At 46.0% G+C, this 25282-nt stretch overlaps 1 protein-coding gene across 1 annotated transcript; it reads left to right on the forward strand.

Moving 5' to 3' along the window:
• The first annotated feature begins 220 nt into the window (after positions 1-220).
• Positions 221-24751, forward strand: HTRA3 (HtrA serine peptidase 3). Its single transcript, XM_009909048.2, has 9 exons — positions 221-828; positions 9915-10014; positions 11680-11902; positions 12560-12754; positions 15271-15303; positions 15917-16031; positions 21394-21442; positions 23477-23572; positions 24224-24751. The coding sequence occupies exons 1-9, from the start codon at positions 405-407 to the stop codon at positions 24387-24389; spliced, it is 1401 nt and encodes a 466-aa protein (XP_009907350.1). The 5' UTR covers positions 221-404; the 3' UTR covers positions 24390-24751.
• The last annotated feature ends 531 nt before the right edge of the window (positions 24752-25282 follow it).

Below are 25282 nucleotides of genomic sequence, written 5' to 3' on the forward strand. Positions count from 1 at the left end.
ACGTCCCACATATAACCGTGCGGCTCCGCTCGGCGCCGGCCTCACTGCTTTCAGGGCACGGCGTTCACCTTGCGCGGCAGCTTGGCCATGGCTCGGCGCCTCCGTCCCGTGAGCCGGTCCTGAGGAGCAGCTGAGCTGCCGCGCTTCGGACGGACCGAGCTGGTCTTGACTCTGCGCCTTTGTACTGCACCCTTCTTTCTTACTTCCTTCCACCTACTGCTCCTCCTGCAGAAGCTCTGCTCGGGGCTGAAGACACTTCCCTGCCCGTGTGTGCATAAAGCTCGACTTTCCCTTCTCTCGCCGCAGCGCCGTTGCACCTTCCCCGCCTCCTCCTCCTCCTCCTCTCGGGGCGGGCGGGCTCGCACCCCTTCTCGGCCGCTGTCCCCGCCAGCAGCCCGCCGAGGATGCGGCTCTCGCTGCTGAGCCCGTTGCTTCTGCTCTCCTTCAGCTGCAGCCCCGGCGCCGCGGACCTCCTTGTGGCCCGAGCCAAGTGCCCGACCCGCTGCGATGTCTCCAAGTGCCCCAGCCCTAGCTGCCCCAGCGGCTACGTCCCCGACCGCTGCAACTGCTGCCTCATCTGCGCCGCTGGCGAGGGGGACTCTTGCGGCCGCAAAGAGGACCCGCCTTGCGGGGACAGCCTCGACTGCCGCTACCCCATGGGCAAGCGCTTCGCCAAGGGGGTCTGCCAGTGCAAGCTCAGCGCCCAGGTGTGCGGCAGCGACGGCCGGACCTACGACAACATCTGCCAGCTGAAGGCGGTGAGCCGCAAGGCGCTGCAGCACGGCCTGCCCGCCGTTGCTCAGGTCCAGAAAGGAGCCTGTGAATCGGGTAGGAGCATGGCAGGGCATGCCCGGGGGCACGGGGAGCAGAGGGCAGTGGGTGGACAGCAGAGGGCCGGGATGTTTTCCACTCTAAGAAAAATGATGATCCTGTGGTCCTGCACTAGCCGAGGAGTGGAATTAGATGATCAGGTAATTAGTGATAGAACAAGGAATTAGAACAAGCTATGACTGGACGTTAGGAAAAGTTCACAGAGTGGTCAGGCATTAGAATGTGCTGCCCAGGGAGGTGGTGGAGTCACCAACCCTGGGTGTGTTTGAAGGTGGTTTGGATGGTGGTGCTTGGGGATATGGCTTAGGGGTGAACCTTGTAGAGTAGGGTTCTGGGTTGGACTTGGTGATCCTGAGGGTCTTTTCCAACCTGTCTGTTTCTGTGATGTTCAAACGTCCCTTCCAACCCCTACCATTCAGTGATCCTGTGTGACCTGGGAAGGCTGGGTGGCTCTAGGGGTGGCACAAGGCTGCAAGGCATCTCACCTGGTTGCCAGCAATCACTGTGACGTAGAGGTGGTGCTCAGGTCCTTTCTGAATGGCAGAAATCCTTCTTGAACGTCCTTGTGGGCTAGAGGCCCGGTGGTGTGGTTGGAGAAGGTTTTGCCTTGGCATGGCTGTGGAGAGTTGATGCGCTGCATGCTGCTGCAAGGCTCAGGTGAGCTGGAGGTGCATGCACCTGACAGCACAGTCTTCTGTCTGCAGTAACATACTTGGGCCTATGCTCAGATATTGATATGCTGTGGCAACTTCAGTCTGGAAGGTTTTACTTCAGACGGTTTAGTAATCTTTGAAGTGATCATTTTAAAACCTATTATTAAAGTGGGTCACTTCATGGAAGTGTCACTCTGCTAATATCTTTCCATATACATACTGATTACTAATAGGTTATTTTGAGGGTTTGCTTCTACTCCCTTTCTCATTTTGCTTCTGGAAAGAAAATTCATAGGCATAATAGAGCTTTAAATCATGCATTAGTGTTTCCTTTGAGTCAGGTGAACCCCTAACCACCCTGTTCATTCATAGATAGCAAGCTTGACAAAATTATTGGGAGAGGCCAAAGGGAGAAGAGCTACTGATGTAGCCTCTCTTTGAGTTGGGCACCTTTCATATATCTCAATCCTGAGAAGAGGTAAACCATGATGCAGAGAGTGAGGAGCTCAAGAGATATTCCTGGAGTTCCTTTAGGAGCATCTCTTGTCAGAGCCAAGAATTGCTCAGAATGCCAGCCTGGAACAGCAAATGATCAGTGTCTCTGGTGTTGTGTAGCTGTGAGTTGCTGTTTGTCTGTTCTTTTTCACATCACCATCCATTAGCTCGCGTACTCCTAATACTTGGTTGGAACTGATCCACATGAAATAATCAGAGTGTGAGCTAGCCTGCAGCTAAGGGCTTACTGAGTGCTTAGGCTTTGGTATATATGACATTTTCTTTAAGGAATCCTCCTGAATCTACTGTTAACAGGCTTAGGAATTTGGAGCCATGAAGTAGAAATAACTTGTTTTTGTTCCAGGCAACTATTTTAGCGTTCGCTTTCTTTTTGGCTTTGTTTTTCTTGTCCCAGAAAGCCTCAGCTTTAGTTGAAGCATCTGTTTCTCGGTTAAGTTTAAAGAATTTTTTTATTCAATTCTACAGCTGGACAAATTGAAGCTTAAAGAAACCAAATGCCTTGCTCAAGGTCAGACTGAGGTGGTGGTTGAGACAGGAATAGAACTCAGTGCTGGTTTGAGGGTGTTTTGTTGTTGTTTTGTTTTTAAACAATAGCATGCAGAGGCTGTAATGAGAGGTTTAAAAGAAAGCTGAGAGTTTAAAATTACTGTCTTGCTCTTCCCTGTTCTCGAAAGCAATTTGGCCTTAGATGACTCAGAGTTTGAAAGGCTAGCTAGTCATGCCACTTAACCATACATACATTACAACAATCTCAGATAACTGTAGCCTTGCATAGTGACTTAGGCCAATTTCAGAACATGCAGGTTTTGAAACCTCTGCTCCTCTCCATTTCCAGTTGCTTGTCTTGATGCTGAGTCTGGCTCTGACAGGCTGAGAATGCTGAGGTCTCCTGTTGGTATTAGGGAGGTTGTGGACAGGCGGGGGCTGGTCTCTTCTCCCAGGCAACCAACACCAGAACAAGAGGACACAGTCTCAAGCTGTGCCAGGGGAGGTTTAGACTGGATGTTAGGAAGAAATTCTTCATAGAGAGAGTGATTGGCCACTGGAATGTGCTGCCCAGGGAGGTGGTGGAGTCATCATCATTGGAGGTGTTTAGAAGGAGACTTGATGGGGTGCTTGGTGCCATGGTTTAGTTGATTAGGTGGTGTTGGATGATGGGTTGGACACAATGATCTTGAAGGTCTATCCTATCCTATCCTATCCTATCCTATCCTATCCTATCCTATCCTATCCTATCCTATCCTATCCTATCCTATCCCTTCCATCAAAGCCTTGCAGCTGCCTCCAACTGTATTTAGGGCAAGGCACTGCAAGGTGCTGGCTAGAAACAGACTCTAGTCACATTCCTTCACTGATTGTTTTCCTTGTGTCTGAGTTTGTTTTGAGTTCCTGCAGGTGAGGCTGGAAATTGTGGAGCATTGGGTTTAGCTCAGAGTGTAGCACTTCCAGGCTGACACCATAGGTTTGCCTTAGAGTCACTTGGGAAGAAGGAGTAACAAGCATCTGAAGGCAGTGAGGTGTCTGTGCTGGAAGGCTTGTGCCAGTCTGTCTGGCTGTGTGACTGCTACACTGCACAAGAAAGCCCCTTTGGTGCTGGTTCACCAGATTGTTCTCAGCTGTGCACCGTAGACATGCATTGTACAAACAAGTTGCCTGAAGCATAATGTGGCATTAAACTCACCAAGGCTTTATGGTCAGTGCACAGCTATGCAACTTGATCTTAATGCTGAATTCATCAGAAAAGCTGCCCATGAACCTATGTTTCCAGCAGATGTTTCTGTTTTTTAAGCAGAGACATTATAATCTTTTATTTGTCTTTCATTTCTCTCCATGAAAGCACAGTGGGGACAGTGTTTATCCCTGGTGATCAGATCTGCCAGGTTGCCGTCCTCCCTTAGACATAATAATTTTGCTGAGCACAGCTCTTTTCTGAAGCTGGTTTGAAAAGGGGGAACAGCCTTAAAAGAATGAGTTTCCCAGGCTCACAGGTTCCTAATGAATACAAAGTTGTGGATTTTCATACAATGTGCTGTCTTTAAGAAAGCACTGAATGTGATCTGATTGAATTCTGTAGGGAGTAACTTGGCAGATAGTCAGAGACTTGCAGTCTTTTGCAAATATAAATGGGTCTGGCTTTATTTTCTTCAGGGGGATTATGACAGTTTACTTCTGCTGTTTGGGTTTTTTTCTTTCTTCTTCTTTTTTCTGTTCATAGTAGATGAATTCCCCTAATTCATTGGGGGTCCTGATTTGCAGGAGTCTTAATGAGATTGCTGAGGTTCTGTTTCTGCAAGAAAGCCAATAAAATCACTGTTAGATGAACTCAGAGCTGTAGGTGACAGTACTGTCCAAGAAAAGCTTTAAGCCTGACAGGCGCTGAGCTTTGGCCCTGTAAATCCAATGTAGCTGGAGCCCTTAGAAATGTAAATGTAAGATCACATTTTACAGGAGAGGATGAACACTAACCCTGGCTTGTGCACCTACATCCAAATCTGGGTTTTGAGTGTTCTGTGAGAGGAGCTGGAGAGCTTCTGAAGATCTAACTAGTTCAGATGGTAGGGTGGGAGTTAGACCTGCTGAGCACAAACCCTATGAAGAGAGGCTGAGGGAACTGGGGTTGCCTAGCTTGGAGAAGAGGAGGCTCAGGGGAGACCTTATTGCAGTCTACCTGAAGGGAGGTTGTAACCAGGTGGGGGTTGGTCTCTTCTCCCAGGCAACCAGCACCAGAACAAGAGGACACAGTCTCAAGCTGTGCCAGGGGAGGTTTAGGCTGGATGTTAGGAAGAAATTCTTCACAGGAAGTGAGACTGGCCATTGGAATGTGCTGCCCAGGGAGGTTTTGGAGTCACCATCCCTGGAGGTGTTTAGGAAGAGACTGGATGGGGTGCTTGGTGCCATGGTTTGGTTGATTAGATGGTGCTGGATGATAGGTTGGACTCGATCATCTCAGAGGTCTTTCCCAACCTGGTTAATTCTGTTCTGTTCTAAAAGCTGCTGCATTTGTGGTTGGAGAAGATTGAGACAATGTGATTCTTTTGAAGTGTGAAGACAGCTAAAGACTCATACTGTGTAAATTTGGTTTTGCTTGAAGTACAGCCTGATTGCAGCACCTTTAACATCTTGGTTATACAAGAGTAATTGGATCAAATTATGGCTTTTTTGCCAAGTTAAATTAGCTTTGGTCAGTGTGAGATGATTTTGAATATGCAGTAATAATGTGGGAAATGATGGATGTGAGTGAGTGACCTTTGAGAAAAATGTGTGGCAAATATCAGTAGGTCAATAGGTCACAATGCACAAAGCTGCTGGAGATTTGGAGCTTTTGCTTCCACAGGCCAGCAGAAGTCTGAGAGCTGCGTGAAGCTCTGCAGGGCAGCAAGAGCGGCTTGGGGAGGTGGGAAGGGAAGAAGACAACACATGTTAAATGTTTTAGAAAGAACAGGAGCAGCAGCTAGTGTCTACCAACTGAAGCAAACTAAAGGGTAGAATCATAGAATCAATAAGGTTGGAAAAGACCTCAAGGAACATCAAGTCCAACCTGTCACCCAACGCCTCATGGCTACTAAACCATGGCACCAAGTGCCGCATCCAATCCCCTCTTGAACACTTGCAGGGATGGTGACCACCACCTCCCTGGGCAGCATATTCCAATGGCCAACAACTCTCTCTGTGAAGAACTTTCTCCTCACCTCCAGCCTAAACTTCCCATGGCACAGCTTGAGACTGCATCCTCTTGTTCTGGTGCTGGTTGCCTGGGAGAAGAGACCAACTCCTTCCTGGCTACAGCCTCCCTTCAGGTAGTTGTGGAGAGCAATAAGGTCTCTCCTGAGCCTCCTCTTCTCCAGGCTAAACAATCCCAGCTCCCTCAGCCTCTCCTCACAGAGCTGTACTTGAGGCCTCTCCCCAGCCTCGTTGCCCTTCTGTGGACATGTTCAAGAGTCTCAATGTCCTTCTTAAACTGAGGGGCCCAGAACTGGACACAGGTCTCAAGGTGTGGCCTAACCAGTGCTGAATACACAGGTACAATGATCTCTCTGCTCCTGCTGGCCACACTATTTGTGATGCAGGCCATTGGCCTTCTTGGCCACCTGGGCACACTGCTGGCTCATGTTCAGCCTACTATCAACCAGTATCTCCAGGTCCCTTTCTGCCTGGCTGCTCTCCAGCCACTCTGCCCCCAGCCTGTAGCACTTCATGGGGTTGTTGTGGCCAAAGTGCAGCACCCGGCACTTGGACTTGAAAGCCTTGATTCTACTGCTAGTTACAATACTTGCTTCCAGGGTCACTATGCACAATGTGCACCATGTTGGCTGTTGCTTCCCTCTTCAGTTTTATCAAGCTGCAATTCTTCCTTTTTGAAGGATATTGAGAACTTCTGATGAAAACCAGCACTTAACATTTTAGTACATAATTGTTAATTAACAGTAATTAATATTTCAGTTCCCTTAAACAGTGTGAGAGTAAATGCTAGCTTGCAGTTACAACTCCACAGCTTGAATTCCTAGTATGTCTTATAATGGTTAAAGCTTCTCATCACTCCCAGGAAATGATTCAAGGGAGATCAGTTTCTATGGAGGCATCTGAACTTTAAGTCAATGTCCTGTCATCAGAAATTAGTTCCCACCAGACAACAGGAAGAGCAGCTCATCTCTTGTCAGATCTTCAGCTACACCTTTCCTACAAAGTCTGCATGTCTGTTATTTCTGATGCTCCTTGGTTTTAGCTTTCCCTTTAATATGTAGTGCAGATTTGGACTCATTCAGGTCTGAGTGTTCTTGTCCTGTGGCCTCAGTATGGAGGTTCTGGACTTGTGCTTTCAGTATGGTATGGAAGGAGGACAAGATACGCTTCAGTTTTACAGCCTCCTCTCTGTTGCTGCATTTTGTTTTCACTGGCTCTCTCCATGCTTACATCCATCCACTGCTTTTTTTCAGACTTCTTTTCCCTTCTTTTATACCCCAAATCTTCATTGGAAAGCCAGTGCTACCTGTGATGTTTCCCTGGGGGCTAGTCAGGAGTGGTTTAAACCTGAGTTCTTTGGCAGGTGTCTTCCTCTGCTTGTGGCCATGTGCAGTGATGATTTTGCTGCCCTGACATACATAAATCTATGTTGGTTTCTACCAACTGGAAGCCTACTTTCACCACACATCCACACACACCCCCCAAACCCCTTTCTATGCTAGCTCACCAGCTGAGTGTCTAGCCAACTGCCTTTCATAGATGCTAAATGTGATGCTAATGTTCCATCCCATCAGTGGACGTTGCTGTGAGTGCAGGCTGCAAAGGAGGTACAGCATGATCAGGCAAGCTGCTTGTGTGAGCTGAGAGTAAGAGAGATCTTCAGTGGCTTAGGAAGATGAATTAGTAACAGCAAATTGTGCTTACATCTGGCTGTCCTCTGTGATTCCTGTTTGCAGTGTCTCTTTCAAGCTAAGTAGTGACACAGTTGGGTAGAGAGATTTGTCAGAGTGCGTGAGAATGTCCATGAACATAATAGACCCAGGCCAGGCCTGCCAAGTTGTTCTTCTGTTTATACCAACTCACATAAATGGAGCTTGCTCAGTGTAAGCATGGTTTCTTTCCCCTCACAAGTAAATCCCGTGGCCAGGAACAGGAAAAGGAGCTCATGGATTTCTATGGAGAAGTGCCTAATTATCTTGATCTGGTTTCTTCAATACTTTCTTCCCTGGAACCAGTGTTGGCTCCACTCTGGAAGTTCCTGTCTTTGCTTCATGTCTTTTGAATGTTGTGGTAATGTAAGGCCTTTGCTTTCTGACTTTGTACAGCCTTTAACACTTCATTGTCAAAGTGAGGACACAGTCTCAAGCTGCGCCAGGAGAGGTTTAGGCTGGATGTTAGGAAGAAATTCTTCATAGAGAGAGTGAGTGGCCATGGGAATGTGCTGCCCAGGGAGGTGGTGGAGTCACCAGCACTGGAGGTGTTTAGGAAGAGACTGGATGAGGCGCTTGGTGCCATGGTTCAGTTGATTAGATGGTGTTGGGTGATAGCTTGGACTTGATCTCAAAGGTCTCTTCCAACCTCATCTGGTCTATTCTATTCTATTCTATTCTTTCTAAGAGACTGTAGCTACCATAATAACCTATTCTGTCACCCACTATCATGAATCAGTCAGTGAGACAACTTTTTTTTCCCAGTGGGTTAGATTCCATCATGCTGTAATCTTTATATTCATCCCAAGTAACTTAAAAGTTGCAAGGTTTAATGGTCAGCAAAACATCTGTAGATAAGGACTGGTGAAGATGACCTTTGAAGTAAGAACTACACAGAACACTAAAATGCATTGGAATGGGCTGCCCAGGGAGGTGGTGGAGTTACCATCACTGGAGGTGTTTAAAAAGAGACTGATGAGGCGCTTAGTGCTATGGTTTAGTTGTTCAGATGGTGTTGGGACTTGATCTCAAAGGACTTGATCTCTTTTCCAACCTGATTAATTCTATTCTATTATTTTTGTGTGTTCTTCCTTTTTTGTGTGATGCCTCCTACCTGCTTTCCTTGAAAAGACAGAATCTGGGCTGGACTCATGACTTGAATGTGGTGTAGAAATAGGCAAACCCTGAACCCTTAGAGACTTGACTTGGCACACAAATGCTAATGTGGAGTATGTTCATCCTTCAGCATGTTATGAGCAAGTCATGATGGTGCAAGGCATAAATTCTGAGGGGTTGATTCTGACTAGAATTTAGAAACTAGAGCCTCTCCATCATGACTAAATGGCAGGAAAAGAATCACATCTCCTGGGTAAGCAGTGTGCTCTTGCATCAGGTTTGAATAAAGCCCAAAGTGTTAGTGCTGTATCTGATTACTACTCCCTTCCCTAAACCCCATAGCTCCTGTTCAAACATCAGGCTGTGAGCAAGGAGGATTGCTCTTTGAGTGTAGTAATAAGTCTCCTATCATAGCTTTAACATGTAGAGATGTGTCCCTGTGGATTAGGGATTGCAGGGATGTATAACATTATGGCACAAGCAGTGTTAGTACCTTGTGATACCAGCAGCCAGGATGCTGTGGGGTTTTTTCCCCTCCTAAGATCTTCATCCCACAGGACTCTATTCAGTGCTCAGAGATGCTGTGTGTAGTCCTGTTAAATGTAGAGCTGCACTGGCTCTAAGCAGAGCACTTAGCATTTATTCATCTATTGCTACATCCACATGCCTGCAGCAGCTTAAATGTGAATTTGCAACACCTTTCAGGTGCAAGGTTGGCCATTTACAGCAGGTTTCTAAGGTATCTGCTTCAAAAAGTCCTAGCAGCTTCCCAGATGCTGCAGCTCTGAAAGTCAGCACTTTTTAGACTGTATCTAGACTGCTGCATCTAGTTTTGGACCCTTCAATACAGGAAAAGTGTTGGCAAACTGGAGTGAGTTCAGGAGAAAGTCACAAGGGTGGTTGATGGGGCTGGATGTCCCTCAGCTTCTTTCCACAAGAGATACCTGGACTTGCTCAACCTGGGGAAGAGGAAGCTTCAGGAGGACCTAACAGCAGCCTTCCTGTACTCAGTGAAGTTGTGAGGCTCTGTAGTTAGTAGTGGGAGGATAGGAGGCAATGGGCATGAGTTGAGACATCAGTCTCAGCAAGAGAGGTTCAGACTAGGTACCTCATGGAGGACTGCGAAGCAGTGGGACAAGCTGGCTGGAGAGTTTTGGGAGACTTCATGTCTGGAGGTATACCCAGGTGGGTAGAGCCTTTGACCAGCCTGATGCTGATGTTTAATTTGCTCAGGATCAAGCAAAATGCTGGATATATGTTGAACCATCTTAATGACTTTGATTGTTTTGCCAGTATCTGGTTGGAAATTACCCTGGTAGGAGAAGCAATTCAAAGCATATTTATCTCACCTCCTTGGTAAAAGTGGGTGTTGTCTTATTAACATATCCAATTCTTTCTGCTAGTATAGGTCACCTACAGTCCAGCAGCCCAAGGTACAAGTTCAACTTCATAGCAGATGTGGTGGAAAAGATTGCACCTGCAGTTGTACACATTGAACTTTTCCTCAGGTAACGCTTCCAGATCTTTGGATTTTAATTGCATTGTTGAACAGTGAATTTCCAGTGTAGTCATTTGCATTTGCAACTGTTGAATGTTCCCAAATACTGTTTCAGAGCAAGCTCCTTTACCCAGTGAAGCCCCCATTGGTGTGTTTTGTTCCTTTTCAGTAGGTCACTTTGGTTGGGTTTAGGCTCTGCACAGCACTTTACATGCTGGCTGCCATAAAATAAGCCTAGCTCATCTTTGGAGCTCTCTTCAGCCTTCACTACAATGTGTTGTGTTATATTTTAACTGAGATAATAAACATATAATCCAACAAACAACAATAATCTAGAAGTTAAGCTGGGAAAACATAGCTCCTTGTTGCTCATTCTTCTTTCAGTGAGAGGTGTTTTCATTTTGGCATGGAGAGGATTAGAATGTAGTGTGCTGGCCAGGTGTAACCTATCTAAACAGAAATGAGTTCTGCTGGGAGAGAAAGGAACTGAACTGCTGACCAAGACATACTAATATTCACTGTGCTGAAGCAAGTTTAACACTGAGTGCTCCAAACAGCCTGGGAGGCAGGTTTAACAGTGAGTGCTCAAACCAGCCTGCTGTCAGAATAGACTACTCCCAATAGTATGTTTACTCCATGGCCTCAGTGCCTCTCTGCTTAATTTTGCTCAGAATTTTTGCAGGCTCTTTCAATGTGCAATGGTCAAGATAACCATATTTTCCTGAGCCCTAGCTTTGTGCATGTGGTAACTGCTCTTTGGAGAGGATGTTGCAGCTGAGGATGTTTAGGTTCTCTGCATATGTTGCTGGGGTTGTTTGTTCTTTCCCTATAAGTAAATGTTTGTCCAGCAGCCTGCTGGGCGCTAATTGTGATGCTGCCTTCTGCCTGGGATTGGCTCCAGTTCTTTACTGCTCAATAGCCCAGAACTTTCAAACCACTTCCTAATAAGGACCACAGCTTGGAAGAAAAAAGAGAATTTGTGGACCTTTTCTCATCTTCTGCTGCCCAGGCACTTTTTCTTCCCCTAACAAATGGAAGGTCATTACAGCAGCAGTTTGTAAAGAAAAGTCATAATACTTTTAAAGAGTTTATGAAGTCTTTTAACTGTCTCTATTGCAGCAAATTTTGTTTCCCAACAACTTTTAGCCATTCTTAGTGGGTTTTGATTTCCTTCTTTTACATTCCCAGTCTGTCAGTTTCCTTTTTCCTGCTAGTCAATACTAGGGTGTCATGGTTCCCTGCGATGTCATCTCTTTAGCCCTCTGTCCAGCTGCGAGGTTGAGTATTCTTCCTCTTTTGTCTTCCTCCATTGTTCCTCTTCCTCATTGTTCCTCTGCTAGTTCCTGACATCATTTGCTTCCTGTATAAAAGAGCAACTGATGGGATCAGATGGGCTCCTTCTTTTTCCCTGTTTGTCACCTAGCCTCTTTGCAAGGAAGCCTGTGAAGATGGAATTGGAACCCCCCAGCGGCTATCTCCCTGGCTGACTAAAAGCAGTCAGAGTTTTCAGCAGAGGATCCTTTCTTTGTCTTTTTTTATTTTTAATGAGATTTTTGCAGGGCTTGTAGGCCATCAAATGCTTTGCTTCTCAGTGTGAAAGGTCATGAATGATTTCTAATGTAATCTCTTAAATTGTGCTTCTCTCATGAGCCCTAATTACTTGTTTCCCCTACAGGCACCCTCTCTTTGGCCGAAATGTGCCTCTCTCCAGTGGATCTGGCTTTATTATGTCTGACTCTGGTTTAATTGTGACCAATGCCCACGTGGTGTCAAGCACCAATGCTATATCAGGGAGACAGCAACTGAAAGTGCAGCTACAGAATGGAGACACCTATGAAGCAACCATCAGAGACATCGACAAGAAATCTGACATTGCAACGATAAAGATTCACCCCAAGGTGAGCAGCCACAGGCAGGGGGATGAATTAATCTGGGACCCCTATTTCAGTTTCATTTAGTGCAGAGGGATTGGCTGGGATGTGTTTAGGAATTCCTTGGAAATGTGTCTAGGAAAACAAGGTACTGAAATACAGGCCTTAGAGTTAAATCACTTTGTCTGCTGTGCTAGGAGTAGCTGGAAACAAGGGAAACGTGCAGCTCAACTAGTAAGTAGCCAGATTTTTGCTATTGTGACCTGAAGACCCAGGTTATTTTGGTTAATCCTTCCAGCTTTGTGCCAGTAGCTGGACTGCAGGTGGTGCATGGTGTAGGGAGAGCAACAGGCTGGTCAGCAGCTGGTTTGCATGCTGCTTCCAGGAGGAGGAGTGAACAATCTGCTGAAAATGGGGAAATCTCTTTCAGAATGTTTCTGGCTTCATTTTTCTGGGTGAAATTGCAAGGTGCTGCTGCTAGCAGTTAATTTCTGAAGGGTTTAAAGGAGTAGCACCCTGCAGTATACTAAGTTTACTTGGCTTCAGTTTGGGGTGTGTGATAATGAGTGGCTTTTTCATTCATGTGATGGCAAGTGGATGTTTCGAACTTCTTGCTAGTTCTTGATCTTTTCAGTCAGGTTATGTTTAGGTATAAACAAATCTTTCTTTCTGTGTTTACTTAAGAAAAAGCTACCAGTATTGCTACTGGGACACTCTGCTGATCTGAGGCCAGGAGAATTTGTGGTGGCAATTGGGAGTCCATTTGCCTTGCAGAACACTGTGACCACGGGGATTGTCAGCACCGCTCAGCGGGATGGCAAAGAGCTGGGCCTGCGGGACTCGGATATGGATTACATCCAGACAGATGCTATCATCAATGTAAGTCCTGGGGTGTGAGCAGCTGAGCCTCACAGGCCTGGCACCTTCCCCACCTAATCAGCAGGACATGTGTGCTCTGAGAGATGGAACCACTAAACAAATCAGTGATAGGCTCCTCTTTTACAAAGATACTATGCAGTGTCTGCAGGTTATGGCCAGCATTGGTATTGTGATAAGTAAAACTGCCCTCTTTGAGGTTGTCTCTGAAGATGTAACACATGGCAGACCCTTCTCATCCTGCAGGTCTCATGCAGTTACACATGGTTCTGTAGACCACCAGTAAATCAACACTTTTGTCTGCTTGTTCAGCTGATCTGGCCAAGCAAGCTCTAGAACGTGAGCCAAAGTTTCTTTCATCTCCCTGCATTGGAAGCAGATGGAGTACTGAGGTTGATAGTATCTGCTTCAATTTCATGACAGGACACTCAGACAAGAACACAAGGAGGGGGCTGTTTTCTCCATTGTTCTTCTTGTTTTCCCTTTGCAAATCACATGCTTCAAGTAAGAATCTAGGTGTAGAATAGCATGAAGTTTGAGGTACAGTCTGGAGTTAAGGGTCTCTCAGCAGTGCATATTATACAGAAACACAGGAAAGTAATGTCCCCTCAGAGCAGCTTGGAGGGATCCAGAGAGCTTAAGTCAAGTCCTTGGGTGTGTATACAACTTGTACTCATTCTAGAAAGGGCACTGCATGCATCTCTGAGGAGGAAAATAGCCTGAAAGAAAGCAGCCTGCAGTGTTATGGCTTAAATCTGTTATACATTGACAGGGAAATATTTTCAGGATTTATTTACTGTACCTCAGCGTCAAATCTGACATGACAAGTCATAACTCTTAGTGTTTTACACACATAAAGCACTTCACAATTGTCTATCATCATGGGCTTGTTGAGATAAATTGTAGGGGGAAGAAAGAGGGGATTGCTTCTGGTGCCAAAAGAGGACATAAAAGGGAGCTTTTCCCAAAAGCTCCTGTCTGATCCAGGAGCTGAACCTCAACATTGAATTGGAATGACCCTTAGTTGTATAAGAAGTATAGGAAAAAATTACATGAAATAGTTTCCTTGGGAGCAGACACTGAACTGGTGGCAGAAGTGAAATCAGAACATGGAATTCTTCAGGATTCCTCCAGAGCAGACTGCTGCCTTGGTATATACCTAGGCTTTCACTGCCCTCAAGAGCTGATGAGCAAATTGAGACAAGGAATGGTGATAGCAGAGAAGGTAAGGAAAATGACACCAGATTTGAATTGCTTTGCCATCTGAGACCACAAACTGTGAAGCTAGTCCCTGGCATAGGGATGCTTTGTGCTTAGCTAATGCAGGAGTTCTCTCCTGAGAACGGGAGGAGTTTCAGAGCTGGGCTATTCAGAGCATTCCTGTGGCTCAGCCAAGACTTCCCTGCAGGAATGTGCATGCAGCTGCCTTCTGAGAGCTGCTAGGAACATGGGGCAGGAGAAAATAGGACCCTGCCTTCCAAAGTGGAGCTATACTGCATGTGCTGAGGTTGTCATCCTTCAGGCAGAGGACAGGTGAGGAAGGCTGAAAAATCATTACCTTGGTTCCTGTGTCAGTGAGACATAAAGTCAAGTGTGCAGCCTCTGCTCACTGAAAGAATGCAATCTGACAAACTGATATCTTGCTTTAAACTCGACCTTCTAAGCTGTTCTAGAAGCTTTAATGTCTGTTTTATTCTGAGAATTGATAAAGGTTTGCCCAGTGCTATCAAAGTGTAAACAGTTTGTGGCTCAAGCTGCTGTCATGCATCACTTAGCTTTTGTTTCTTTTGAGCAGTTAAGCTGCTGCTCTTGGCTGTTCAGCAGACCTACTTGAAAACTGGCCTTGCTCAAAAACAATCTTGTTGAGCCAACATGAAGATGAACAAGAAACCCCTCCAAATCTCATTTCCTGTAGCCCTGTTAGATGTTTGCTCTGAAGGCCATTATGTATTAGGTAATTTCAGACCGCTCAGAGCTGCTGTGTGCTCTCCCTAGAGAGAGCTGCATGTCTCTGATTACAAAATCAGCCCTTCTGTGGTACCTGCCTTATACAATGTGCTGTGGTTGGAGATGTGGGGCACCATGCTCTTCTCTGGTGGAGGGACTGACAGGCTTACAAGCCAAAAGTAGGAACAAGCCCAGTTAAGCTGTGCACCTCACTGAACTCTAACTTTAAATTGCAATGAATGCTTTCAAAACCTTGTCCTGAGAGTCTTTAGAAGAATTTAGTACTGGTTTTAACTGTTTAATGACTCCTCTTAAACTTAGAGGCTTAACTCTGGAGTGATAAGTTGCTGCTCTTAATTTACAGCCTGTTTCTGAAAAGCAAAATAACCTAATTGCAAGAGTTGTGAACTTGTGAACCATTCCTGTGGCAGTCTGCAATCAATATTGTGCTCTTCAGTGCTGCCTAAGAAATAACATGCTCTCTTTCATTCACTTAAAACCAAGTTTGAACTGAAAATTGCCTTTCCTACAGTGAAGCACCAATTTATTGTCCCTTTATGTCCTTTTCACAGTATGGCAACTCTGGAGGACCTCTAGTTAATCTGGTAAGTGCAGGTGGCTTGGTTTCTGTGGTGGTGTGTTTCAAGATTCATAGGTCACGCCAGCTTCCAGTCACTAAAGCTAGCTGTAGGCAAATACTCTTAAACTAACACAACCTGTGCAAGTTCCATCTCAGTTTATGCACCCCTGAAAAAAAAACACTTCCCCATAGAGCAGAGGAAGTTCTACACAGCAGTGGGGAAAATAGAGCCTGGTTATGCTTGTTCACACCATGAAACCTGGGATGCACAGCAAGGGTGGGACCTGGTTAATCAGCACAACTGGTTTTAACTTGGTTTGTTTTAAACCAGCCCTGATTTTTGGAGGTTGCTGAATTGTAGCTGTAGTGATTCCACTACCCAGTGGAGGGAATCTCTTGCTGAGTGGTGGGGTGGGCTTTGGATGAACAAACTGTAATGTAATCTCTCTGGCCATCACAGCTCGATGTGAGAGGGATGGTGAATCACAGCCCAGATCCTCCCTTACAAGAAATGTTTGTTTCTGAAGTGATTACAACACTCTTAGAACGTCTTACACCAGCTTTAAGCATGAAATGCTGGGCAGTGAGCTGACCCCTGTCACTTAGGAACAAATGAATTGGGTGTTGTCTCCCCACAGGATGGTGAAGTGATTGGGATTAACACCTTGAAGGTCACAGCTGGAATTTCTTTCGCTATCCCTTCAGACCGCATCACTCAGTTCCTCACAGAGTCTCTTGACAAACAAAGTAAAGGTAAGGCCTGCAGGGAGCAATGACATCTTCCAGTGGTTGCCATCATCTGGTGGGTAGGTGCCCAAGGACATGGATCTGGGATCCTGTTACTGAGAGAAGCAGCATTATTTTACAGTGTAGACCACCACAGACCTGGAAATAGAAAACAGCTTCACGGAAGTAGGAGAGATGGTTTACGATTCAACCCCCTGAAGAGTAGACAATAGCTGTACAAATCTGGGGAGGAAAGGGCCTCTGAGGACAGGACACAGAGGAGTCATAACAGTCTGACATGATCTTGAGAACATCTGGTGGTTTATTCAAGAAGCCTTATCCTTCTCCCCTTCCAAGGGGAGTATATTGTCCATATACTATGGACAATAAGGTGAAAACTTTCATGCCCACAGATGGAGTGTGGGCATGAATGTGCACACATGTGAACATTCATGTGCAGTGTCCTTGGATGATCTTTGTTTTGCCATGGTCATTCCTCTCAGTGCTGTATAACTGGATGTTCTGGTAGGCTCTCAGACCCCAGTGGGGGAAGAGCTATGTGCCAGTTCTTGAAGAAAAACATGGAGAGGGGAGAGACAGACAGAAAGAAAGAAAGGTCCCAGCACCAAAGAGCTCAGACATCTGAATAAACCAGCAACTGACAGCTGCAGTGCTCTGGGCTCTTCGTGTGGCTGCCTTGTTTATGTGACACTGTAGGGGTGTCCTACTACGCGCTGCACAGCTAAAGCTAATCAAGTAATGCTTCAGCCAGGCCAAACCTTCCTTTCTCTTTTGCCTGCCAATTCATCTCTCCACACCCTACTCATCTTGTGTCATGACTGTTGGCTGCTGCTGCTTCTCTTGAATCTTTTTGATATTAATCTTGTCTTCTGAATTCATCCAGCTGCTGATGCCAGGATTCTTTCCCTACACCATTGTCCTCTGAGTGTTCTCTCAGATATCAGAAGCTTTCCTTAGCCAAAGGTTTTAAAGTTGTGCATCTGATTGTGTATTTGAGGCCACCTCAGTTATGATGAGTGTCACCTCATCTGTGGCTTTCTGAATTCCCCAAATTAGATTGGTTTCACTTCTTGATGGGAGTGTGTGTTTGTGCAGTGGATGAAGAAAGCTGTTAATTATCATTTGGAAAGTACATTTCCAAGCAGCTGACAATTCTGTTTCAGCCAACATGTCAAAACCTCATTTATTCACCCAGGTGAAGCTGTTTGTTGGCTTCTGAGACACAGGTGTGTGTCATGAGGGATGTTACCCTTCAGAACCAAGCTGCTTCTCTCAAACCAGCAGGGATGATTCCTTACCCTGCAGGTGTGGCTCTAGAGGCCTGAACAAGCTTCATGCAGGAAGCCCCCCTTCTGCTAGGGGGTCCCTGGGAACTGGAGCTGGGAAGTCGGTGAAGGCCACCACTGAAATTAGCCACTTTACGCCTTCAGAAATCTTTGCCTCCAGAGAGGGTGGATTTGCTGAGCCCAGCTAGAGAGCCTTGGAAAAGTCCTCTTCCAACAGGGCCTAGAGAGAACTTCACTTGTGGAACCCTAAGGAAAAACCACAGTGAAGGACTCAAGTCTCTCTTGTGGTTGCAATGTGCTGTCTGATTTTTCATCATCCTCTGAGCAAAGAAAAAGGATTCACACTTACTCTTATGGTCAGTGTGGCCTCTGCTGCTTGGCATACCTTGGGCATAGGCAAGTTTTACATTTTTGGGGCTTTTTTTTGCTCTTTTTTGGGTTTTTTGCCCTTTTTCTCTTTTTTTGCGTGTCTGAAGCACCTCTGTACTTCTGCTGCAGGCAGAGGAGCAGCCATTTCAATCCCTTGATGCATAGAGAGCATTTCCAGGAGACCATTTCACCCTATTTGAGACTTAGTTTGCATTTTTCTTTTTGAAGCCTGTGGTCATAGTCTTCAGGTCTGTATAGGCATAATTCCTTGACATAAGTAATTGATGCAGCAGAATTGTCTCTCTTCTTTTGCTCCAGTTACACTCAGTGGGCTCCACCCTTGTGGTACAATTAGCTCATAGAAGTTCAAGGGTATTACCAGTTTGCTCTAAACATCGTGTTGCCTGAAGATGATAACATCCCCTCAGGAAACTCTTCCAGCCAGCCAGACTCTGGCACACAGGAGATACTTGGAATATTGTTTCATAAGCTTGACCTTGGTCTTTCAAATCCCAGTTGTTCAGCTAACTACCAGTTCTGTAGAAAAAGCATTTATTAGGGAATCACAGAATGGCTTGGGTTGGAAGGGACCTCCAAAGCTCATCCAGTCCAACTCCCCTGCAGTCAGCAGGGACATCCTCCACCAGATCAGGTTGCCCAGAGCCTGGTCAAGCCTGATCTTGAATATCTCCAGGGATGGGGCCTCAACTACCTCCCTGGGCCACCTGTTCCGGTGTTCCACCACCCTCATGGTGCAGAGCTTGTTCCTAACATCCAATCTAAATCTGCTTTTCTCTCATTTCCAACCATTGCCTCTTGTGCTGTCCCTGCAGGCCTTTGGAAACAGTCCCTCTGCAGCCTTCTTGTAGCCCCCTTCAGATACCAGAAGGCCTCCATTGCTGAAGGCCTGTCCATTGCATCTATCTGCAAATCAACAAGAGCAGAGAGGGGTGAAAATGGAGAGGATTGCTTTGGACTTATGTTTTGTAGTGATTATTGTGCTTCTGGCTGCACAATGGGTCAGCTGCTTGTGACTTCCTATGAACACAAAACAGACTGAAGTTTAAAGCAGTGGTTCACTTGGTTTTGTACCCCTGGAAGCAGTGTTTAATATGGCTTTGGGCTTCCAAAAATGAAATTATTTGAGTCTCTCTCTCTGCTGTGCTCCGCTTTAAGCCACAAGAGGTTTCACATTTGTTCCACCCAATCTAACTTCATTAACCTTCGTTTAACTCCTCCTGGGGCTTCACCCTGGTGATGTGCTGCATAGATTTAGAGCTTCACTTTTTAGTCCATCTTTTCTGCCTCTTCACTGCATAAGATGTCAGGATGGCAGGTGTTGGGACTTGTTACTCCCAGAGCAGATGTGGTGTGACAGTGGTAGTTCCAGGTGTCATCCTCTGCCAATGTGGCTTACCTGTGATGTCCAGGGGGCTCTCCTCTGGGGATGATAAATGCTACAACTGCTTGTCTGAGCCTCTTCAGTCTCTGCTGCTATTTCTAGTTAACTGGACAATTCTATTCCCTCTAATCATTGTTGATGAAAACTTGGGGGTTTGTGCTAGATGTTTGACTTGAGTTACATGGAATGGAGGCCTGAAGTGTTTCCACCTGTGTTCTGCCAGATGAAATGGCTGGAGGCTGGGAAGGGAAGGAATCTGGACTGGGGCAATAATTCCCTTTTAGATCTGCATCATTTCTGCTGTGATTTCATTCTTGCCCAAGCTCCTGCTTGTGCTTTTTCTTTCAGATCAGTTTCTTTAATCTCTTCTTTCATTTTCACTTTCCTATAATGTAAACATTCCTAACTGAGCTCCCAGAGTATGTTTTCTGTTTCACACAGGCAACAAACCTTTTAGTGCAAAGAGTAAACCCTCACCAGAGAGTCTGTCCTCTACATACCTCATCATGATGGCATTCAACAAGTCCAAGTGCTGCACTTTGGCCTAAGCAACCCCATGCAGTGCTACAGGCTGGGGGCAGAGTGGCTGGAGAGCAGCCAGGCAGAAATGGACCTGGGGGTGCTGATTGACAGCAGCTGAATATGAGCCAGCAGTGTGCCCAGGTGGCCAAGAAGGCAAATGGTATCCTGGCCTGCATCAAGAATAGTGTGGCCAGCAGGAGGAGGGAAGTCATTCTGCCCTGTGCTTAGCAGAGTCCTATTTCCAGTTCTGGATCCCCTCAGTTTAAGAAGGAATCTGAGACTATTGAATGTGTCCAGAGAAGGGTGGCAAAGCTGGGGAGAGGTCTTGAGCACAGCCCTGTGAGGAGAGGCTGAGGGAGCTGGGGTTGCTTAGCCTGGAGAAGAGGAGGCTGAGGAGAGACCTTATTGCTGTCTACAACTACCTGACACTTAGTACAGCTGGTTGATTTCACTTCAAAATAGGGGAAAGGCAGAACATTTCTGGGAGAGGCAAGGCTGATGGTTACAGATGTTCAGTGTAGTAAATCCAGTGTTTAGTAGTCAACAGCTTCCCTGACACTAATGGGAATATTTGACATGCATAAGGCTCAGGACTAATTCCTTGACTTGGGACTATTTTTCTTGGAAAGAATAAGGGTTAGAAGACACTGTGTACATCTCTTTTTTTTCTCCAAACTGTCTCCTCACGTGAGAACATGGAGAAGCCCAAATAAAATTGTGAAGTACTGCTCCTGGAACAAGTTGAGGGGAAATATTGTTTCATACCGGATGTAACTAAGTACTGAACCACTCACTCCAGGATGTCATCAAGCTGCAGTGTTTTCATAAGCCAGCTGTGGAGTATCATGACTGCTATAATTCAGCTACAGAAACGTGGTGGTGTTCCTAAAGGACTGAATTGTCACCACATAGAATTCTGTGGAGTCCTGGCTGATGATGGAATCCATAGAATGGTTTGGGCTGGAAGGGACCTCTGGAGGTCATCTGGTCCAGCCCCACCACAGTGCACAGGAGCGTCTTTATCTAGATCCCGTCCAACCTGACCTGCAATGTCCCTAGGAACGGGGCACCTACCACCTCCCTGGGCAACCTGTGTTTCACCACTCTCACTGTAAAACATTCCTTCCTTCTATCTAATCTAAATTTCCCTCTTATAGTTTAAGACCATGTCCCTTTCCAGCCCTGCTGCAAATGTCCTTCCCCACCTCTCTGGAGGCTAAGACAGTGAGGTCTCCAACCCCAGCTCTCTCAGCCTGTTGCCACAGTAGAGGTGTTCCAGCCCCTGATCATTTTTATGATTGGTTTGGCTAATCTCTCTGGAGTCATTTTAAAACTTGGCTTTTGATTTTTTGGGGCAGTGATAACAAGGTTAGAATCCAGGTGAGTCCTTGGTTGTCCTTTCTCTGAAATGTGGACCCTTTCATTCCCTTAAATCTCCTTTCTCCAGTTTAATGAGAGCACCACATGATTTCATTATCTCGAGCAGTTTCAAATGAAATGGCAGCTGGTTGCAAAATTTTCCATTTACTGAAGCCATGTGCTACTAGATCACAGAACCTCACCTGAAATTCCTGAAGGAAAACTCTTCTGGAGTGTAAATGAACCCCTCCCTTACCCTCACCTGCAGGGCAGAGAGTTGTCCTTCTGTACACCAAGGCTAACCAAAACAAAACCTGTCCTCGGGGGAGATGTGTCTGGTCTCTGTTGAATCCTGTGAAAAGCTCACACATCCTGTTTTGACAGCTCATCAAAGTCATTGTTTCTGAGCTATCCTCTGTGTGATTTGCAGATGGGAAGAAGCGTTTCATTGGCATCAGGATGCTGACCATAACACCCGCGTGAGTACCTCGGCAAGGGGATCTGGGTGGGCATGCCTGGGGTCAGCAGTGCTTCAGGACTTCACCATTCAGCTTTCATTACAGCTCTCCAGAGAATCCAGAAGTGTGCATTAGCTTCTCTGAAGCTTGCAGACAGTTCAGTGATGCTGGTGAAATATGTTCTGAGACGTGGGGAATCACTATCAGCCATGGGGTAGAAGCCTCATCCCTGGAGGTTTTTAAGGCCAGGCTGGATGTGGCTGTGAGCAACCTGCTGTAGTGTGAGGTGTCCCTGCCCATGGCAGGGGGTTGGAACTAGATGATCCTTGAGGTTCCTTCCAACCCTAACAATTCTATGTTTTTTCTAAGCAATGATAGTGCTGAGTGTTCTGTTGAGAGCTGAAGGAAAGTAGGAAGAGGCTGAACATAGCTTTTTGGTTCTTGATGAAGATGTCGGGAGTTACACTAGGTTTTAGGTGATGTGAAAAGATTAGATCAGACATCAGGAAGAAATTTGTCACCATTGGAACAGGTTCCCCAGATAAGTTGTGGAGGCTCCAAGCCTGGTGCTTTTCAAAGCCAGGTTGGATGGGGCCTTGAGCAAGCTGGTCTAGTAAAATGTGTTCCTGCCCATGGCAGGAGGGTTGGAACTTCGTGCTCTTTAAGGTCCCTTACAATCCAAAAGGTCACCTGAAAGCAGCACCTTGTTCTCGCAGAATTATAGAACCATGAGGGGGCCTGAGGGTTTGGTAGTAGTTTTACCAGTGCCAGCAGAGGCCATAGGATGTAAGATTTGGTTATCTGGAAAGAAAGCAGTTGTTGAAATGCAAAACTAAAGCTTCATGCTTCCATGATAAAGCCAGAAGGTGGACACCCTCCTCCAGCATGCCTCTGTCTCACACTGATTCATCTTGCTGCTCCCCAGCTGTACCCTGCCATAACACATGAGGGCTCTTACACTGGAGTTCTTTCCCAGCAGTAGGCACCTTTCCAAAGTGGCAGTAGGCTACAAAGTTGGAGAAGACAGTTTCCAGCTGGTGTTGTAGTAAATCCATCATTGTTTGTTGAGTTCAGCTCCTGCAATCCTCCCCAAAGGGTCGGATCCTCAGCTGGAACAACTCCCAGTAATGGTATTAGCATCACTGGGAGAGGAACTCAGAATGTTGCTCTGCATAGTTGTGAACACCACACGAGTTTTTTCTGCTTTTGTGGCATCTAGTGAAGCAGTGTAAGATGTCTCCAGGCCTGTTCTCCACAAAAGACTACTTCCCTTGGTGTGTTTAATTGTTAGCTTCCACAATACCACCCCCAACGAGATTGAACTGCAAGCAGCCATTTGGGTTTGCTTTGCATCTGAGGCCTCCCCCCAGGTTTTCATGGCTGATGGCAAAGTCATCCATCTAGAAGTGAGTTTGAACCCACACAATGAACACACCTAAAATGAGGTCATCTCCTTGTAAGTGAGGGGATGTTTTCAGAGTCTCTGTTTTGCAGCTGGTTCCTGTCTTCTTTCTTTAGAAAGGGATGCACTAACAGGTCTGAGGAAACCTGAGGAAGCTGAGTTTCCTTGGAAAGCTCTCACAGTTCTGAGCTATCTGATGCCTGAAGTTATCCAAAGCTATGCTGTCTAGATAAAGACAAATGACTTGCAAAATGAAGAAAGCAACATTTCTAGCAGATCTGTGCACCATCACCAGACTGGTTCTTTGGGACAGGAATGTCTCTGACCAGGTCAAAGAGTGCTGCTGTGCCTGTGCTCTTCTGTAGTGTCCTCTCTGCTACTGCTGCAAACAGCAGAAGTCAGGTTCTTGTGGGAGATGTGCAGGACCTTTAAATGGAGCATGCTCTGCACAGGGAACTAGTTTTGACTTGCTGAAATCTTCCTTGTCTTGGTCCAAATCCTGTATGTTCTCATCACAAGAACAAGGAGCTATCAGTGAAGTCATTTTCATCACACACACACACACAAAAAATGAGAGGAAGCTAAAAATAATGTTGGAATGCTGTTGATTTTGTGGTGGAATCAAATGCTGCATGATTTTCTTCTCCTTTCAGCTTGGTGGAAGAACTGAAGCACAGCAATGCTGATTTCCCTGATGTCAGAAGTGGCATTTATGTCCATGAAGTTGTTCCAAACTCACCTTCTCATCGGTATGTAGAGCACACTGCTTGCTTCCCCAGAAGTAAATCCTCAAGTAGATGGTGGTGAACATTCTGTTCTTTTTCTCTGCACAGAACACACTCTTAACTGCACTGGTTAGGCTACATCTTGAGTCCTGTGTCCAGTTCTGGGCCCCTCAGTTTAAGAAGGATATTGAGACACTTGAACATGTCCAGAGAAGGGCAATGAGGCTGGGGAGAGGTCTCAAGCACAAGACCTATGAGAGGCTGAGGGAGCTGGGGTTGCTTAGTCTGGAGAAGAAGAGGCTCAGGGGAGACCTTATTGCTCTCTACAACTACTTGAAAGGAGGTTGTAACCAGGAGGGGGTTGGTCTCTTCTCCCAGGCAATCAGCACCAGAACAAGAGGACACAGTCTCAAGCTGCACCAAGGGAAGTTTAGGCTGGAGGTGAAGAGAAAGTTCTTCCCAGAAAGAGAGATTGCCCATTGGAATGTGCTGCCCAGGGAGGTGTTGGAGTCACCATCCCTGGAGGTGTTCAAGAGGGGATTGGACGTGGCACTTGGTGCCATGGTTTAGTTAGTCATGAGGTCTGTGGTGACAGGTTGGCCTCGATGATCTCTGAGGTCTTTTCCAACCTTATTGATTCTCTGATTAACTGCCTCTTGCTTCTTGTCCTTGCAGAGGAGGGATCCAAGATGGAGACATCATTGTGAAAGTCAACGGGCGGCCCTTGGTGACCTCCAGTGACCTGCAGGAGGCTGTGATGAACGAGTCACCTCTACTACTTGAAGTTCGAAGAGGAAATGATGACTTACTATTTAATATTGAGCCTGAAGTTGTCATGTAAATAGGAGTGAGGAAGCTCTCACCATAATTAAACTCACTTACCCTGGAACACTAGATACCTCCTTTACAGCTGCAGTCCTTTCCCTTCCTCTTGACTAATGACAAGGTGGACTAACTTAACTGCCTGAGCCATTTCTGTACATAGTAGCTGAGGTGAATTCAGTTGTGCTCCTTCTAGAAGATTTCACCTGTCAAAGAACTGTGTTCTGGGGAGGAGGAAAACAAATTTTGGGTAGCAGGTAAAAAAAGGGGGGGCCACTTCCTGCAGGTTCAGAGCAGATCCAGTTCTGCATTTGGGTAGACCAAAATCCTGCTGGAAGTGAGAAGCATGCCAAGAGGGGTAATGGTTCTTGAGCTCCAAGAACCAAGCCTCTTGCAAAGCACAGCTGAGCTTTTCTTGGTTTGTTTTCTGTCACTTTTCTTTTTCTCCAATGTGAAATTGCTGTTGGCAAAGCTTGTGTTTGCTCTTGGTGCTTCTGTGCTGCTGGGAGGTGAAATCTGTAAATAGGAAAGGAGCAAAAATGGTCTCAGGCTATGGAGTGTTACACCTAGGTCATGCGAGTTTGGAATATAGTAAATGATTCTTATAGAATTACTGCCTTGTTCTGTAAAGCAAAAGGATGTGCTCAACAAAGTCAAGTTTGAGAAAGTGCACAGTTTGTTTTGTTTTGTTTTTGTTTTTTTAAAGCATTTGATACCAATCAGTTTTGCATTGTACTGGTAAGCTTTGCTGTAAAATTGTTACACTACTTTGGGCTTGGACTCTGTATGTTTCTACTGTCAGGAGATTAAAGTTTACACAAATGCCTGTTTGCTGTAAAGCTCTTCTTAAACAAGTCTGACAGTCATAGAACTGTTGAGGTTGGAGGAGAACATGGAGCTTGTCAAGCCCCA

The sequence above is a fragment of the Dryobates pubescens genome, chromosome 23, assembly GCF_014839835.1.
Source record: "Dryobates pubescens isolate bDryPub1 chromosome 23, bDryPub1.pri, whole genome shotgun sequence".
Lineage (NCBI taxonomy): Eukaryota > Metazoa > Chordata > Aves > Piciformes > Picidae > Dryobates > Dryobates pubescens.

What these genes read in the sequence shown, in the direction of transcription:
- HTRA3 (XM_009909048.2), top strand. Translation starts at nt 405, where the DNA reads ATGCGGCTCTCGCTGCTGAGCCCGTTGCTTCTGCTCTCCTTCAGCTGC. An exon ending in AGACAGATGCTATCATCAAT is followed by an intron (nt 12,755 to 15,270) that starts GTAAGTCCTGGG and finishes TCCTTTTCACAG; the next exon opens with TATGGCAACTCTGGAGGACC. An exon ending in ATGCTGACCATAACACCCGC is followed by an intron (nt 21,443 to 23,476) that starts GTGAGTACCTCG and finishes TTCTCCTTTCAG; the next exon opens with CTTGGTGGAAGAACTGAAGC.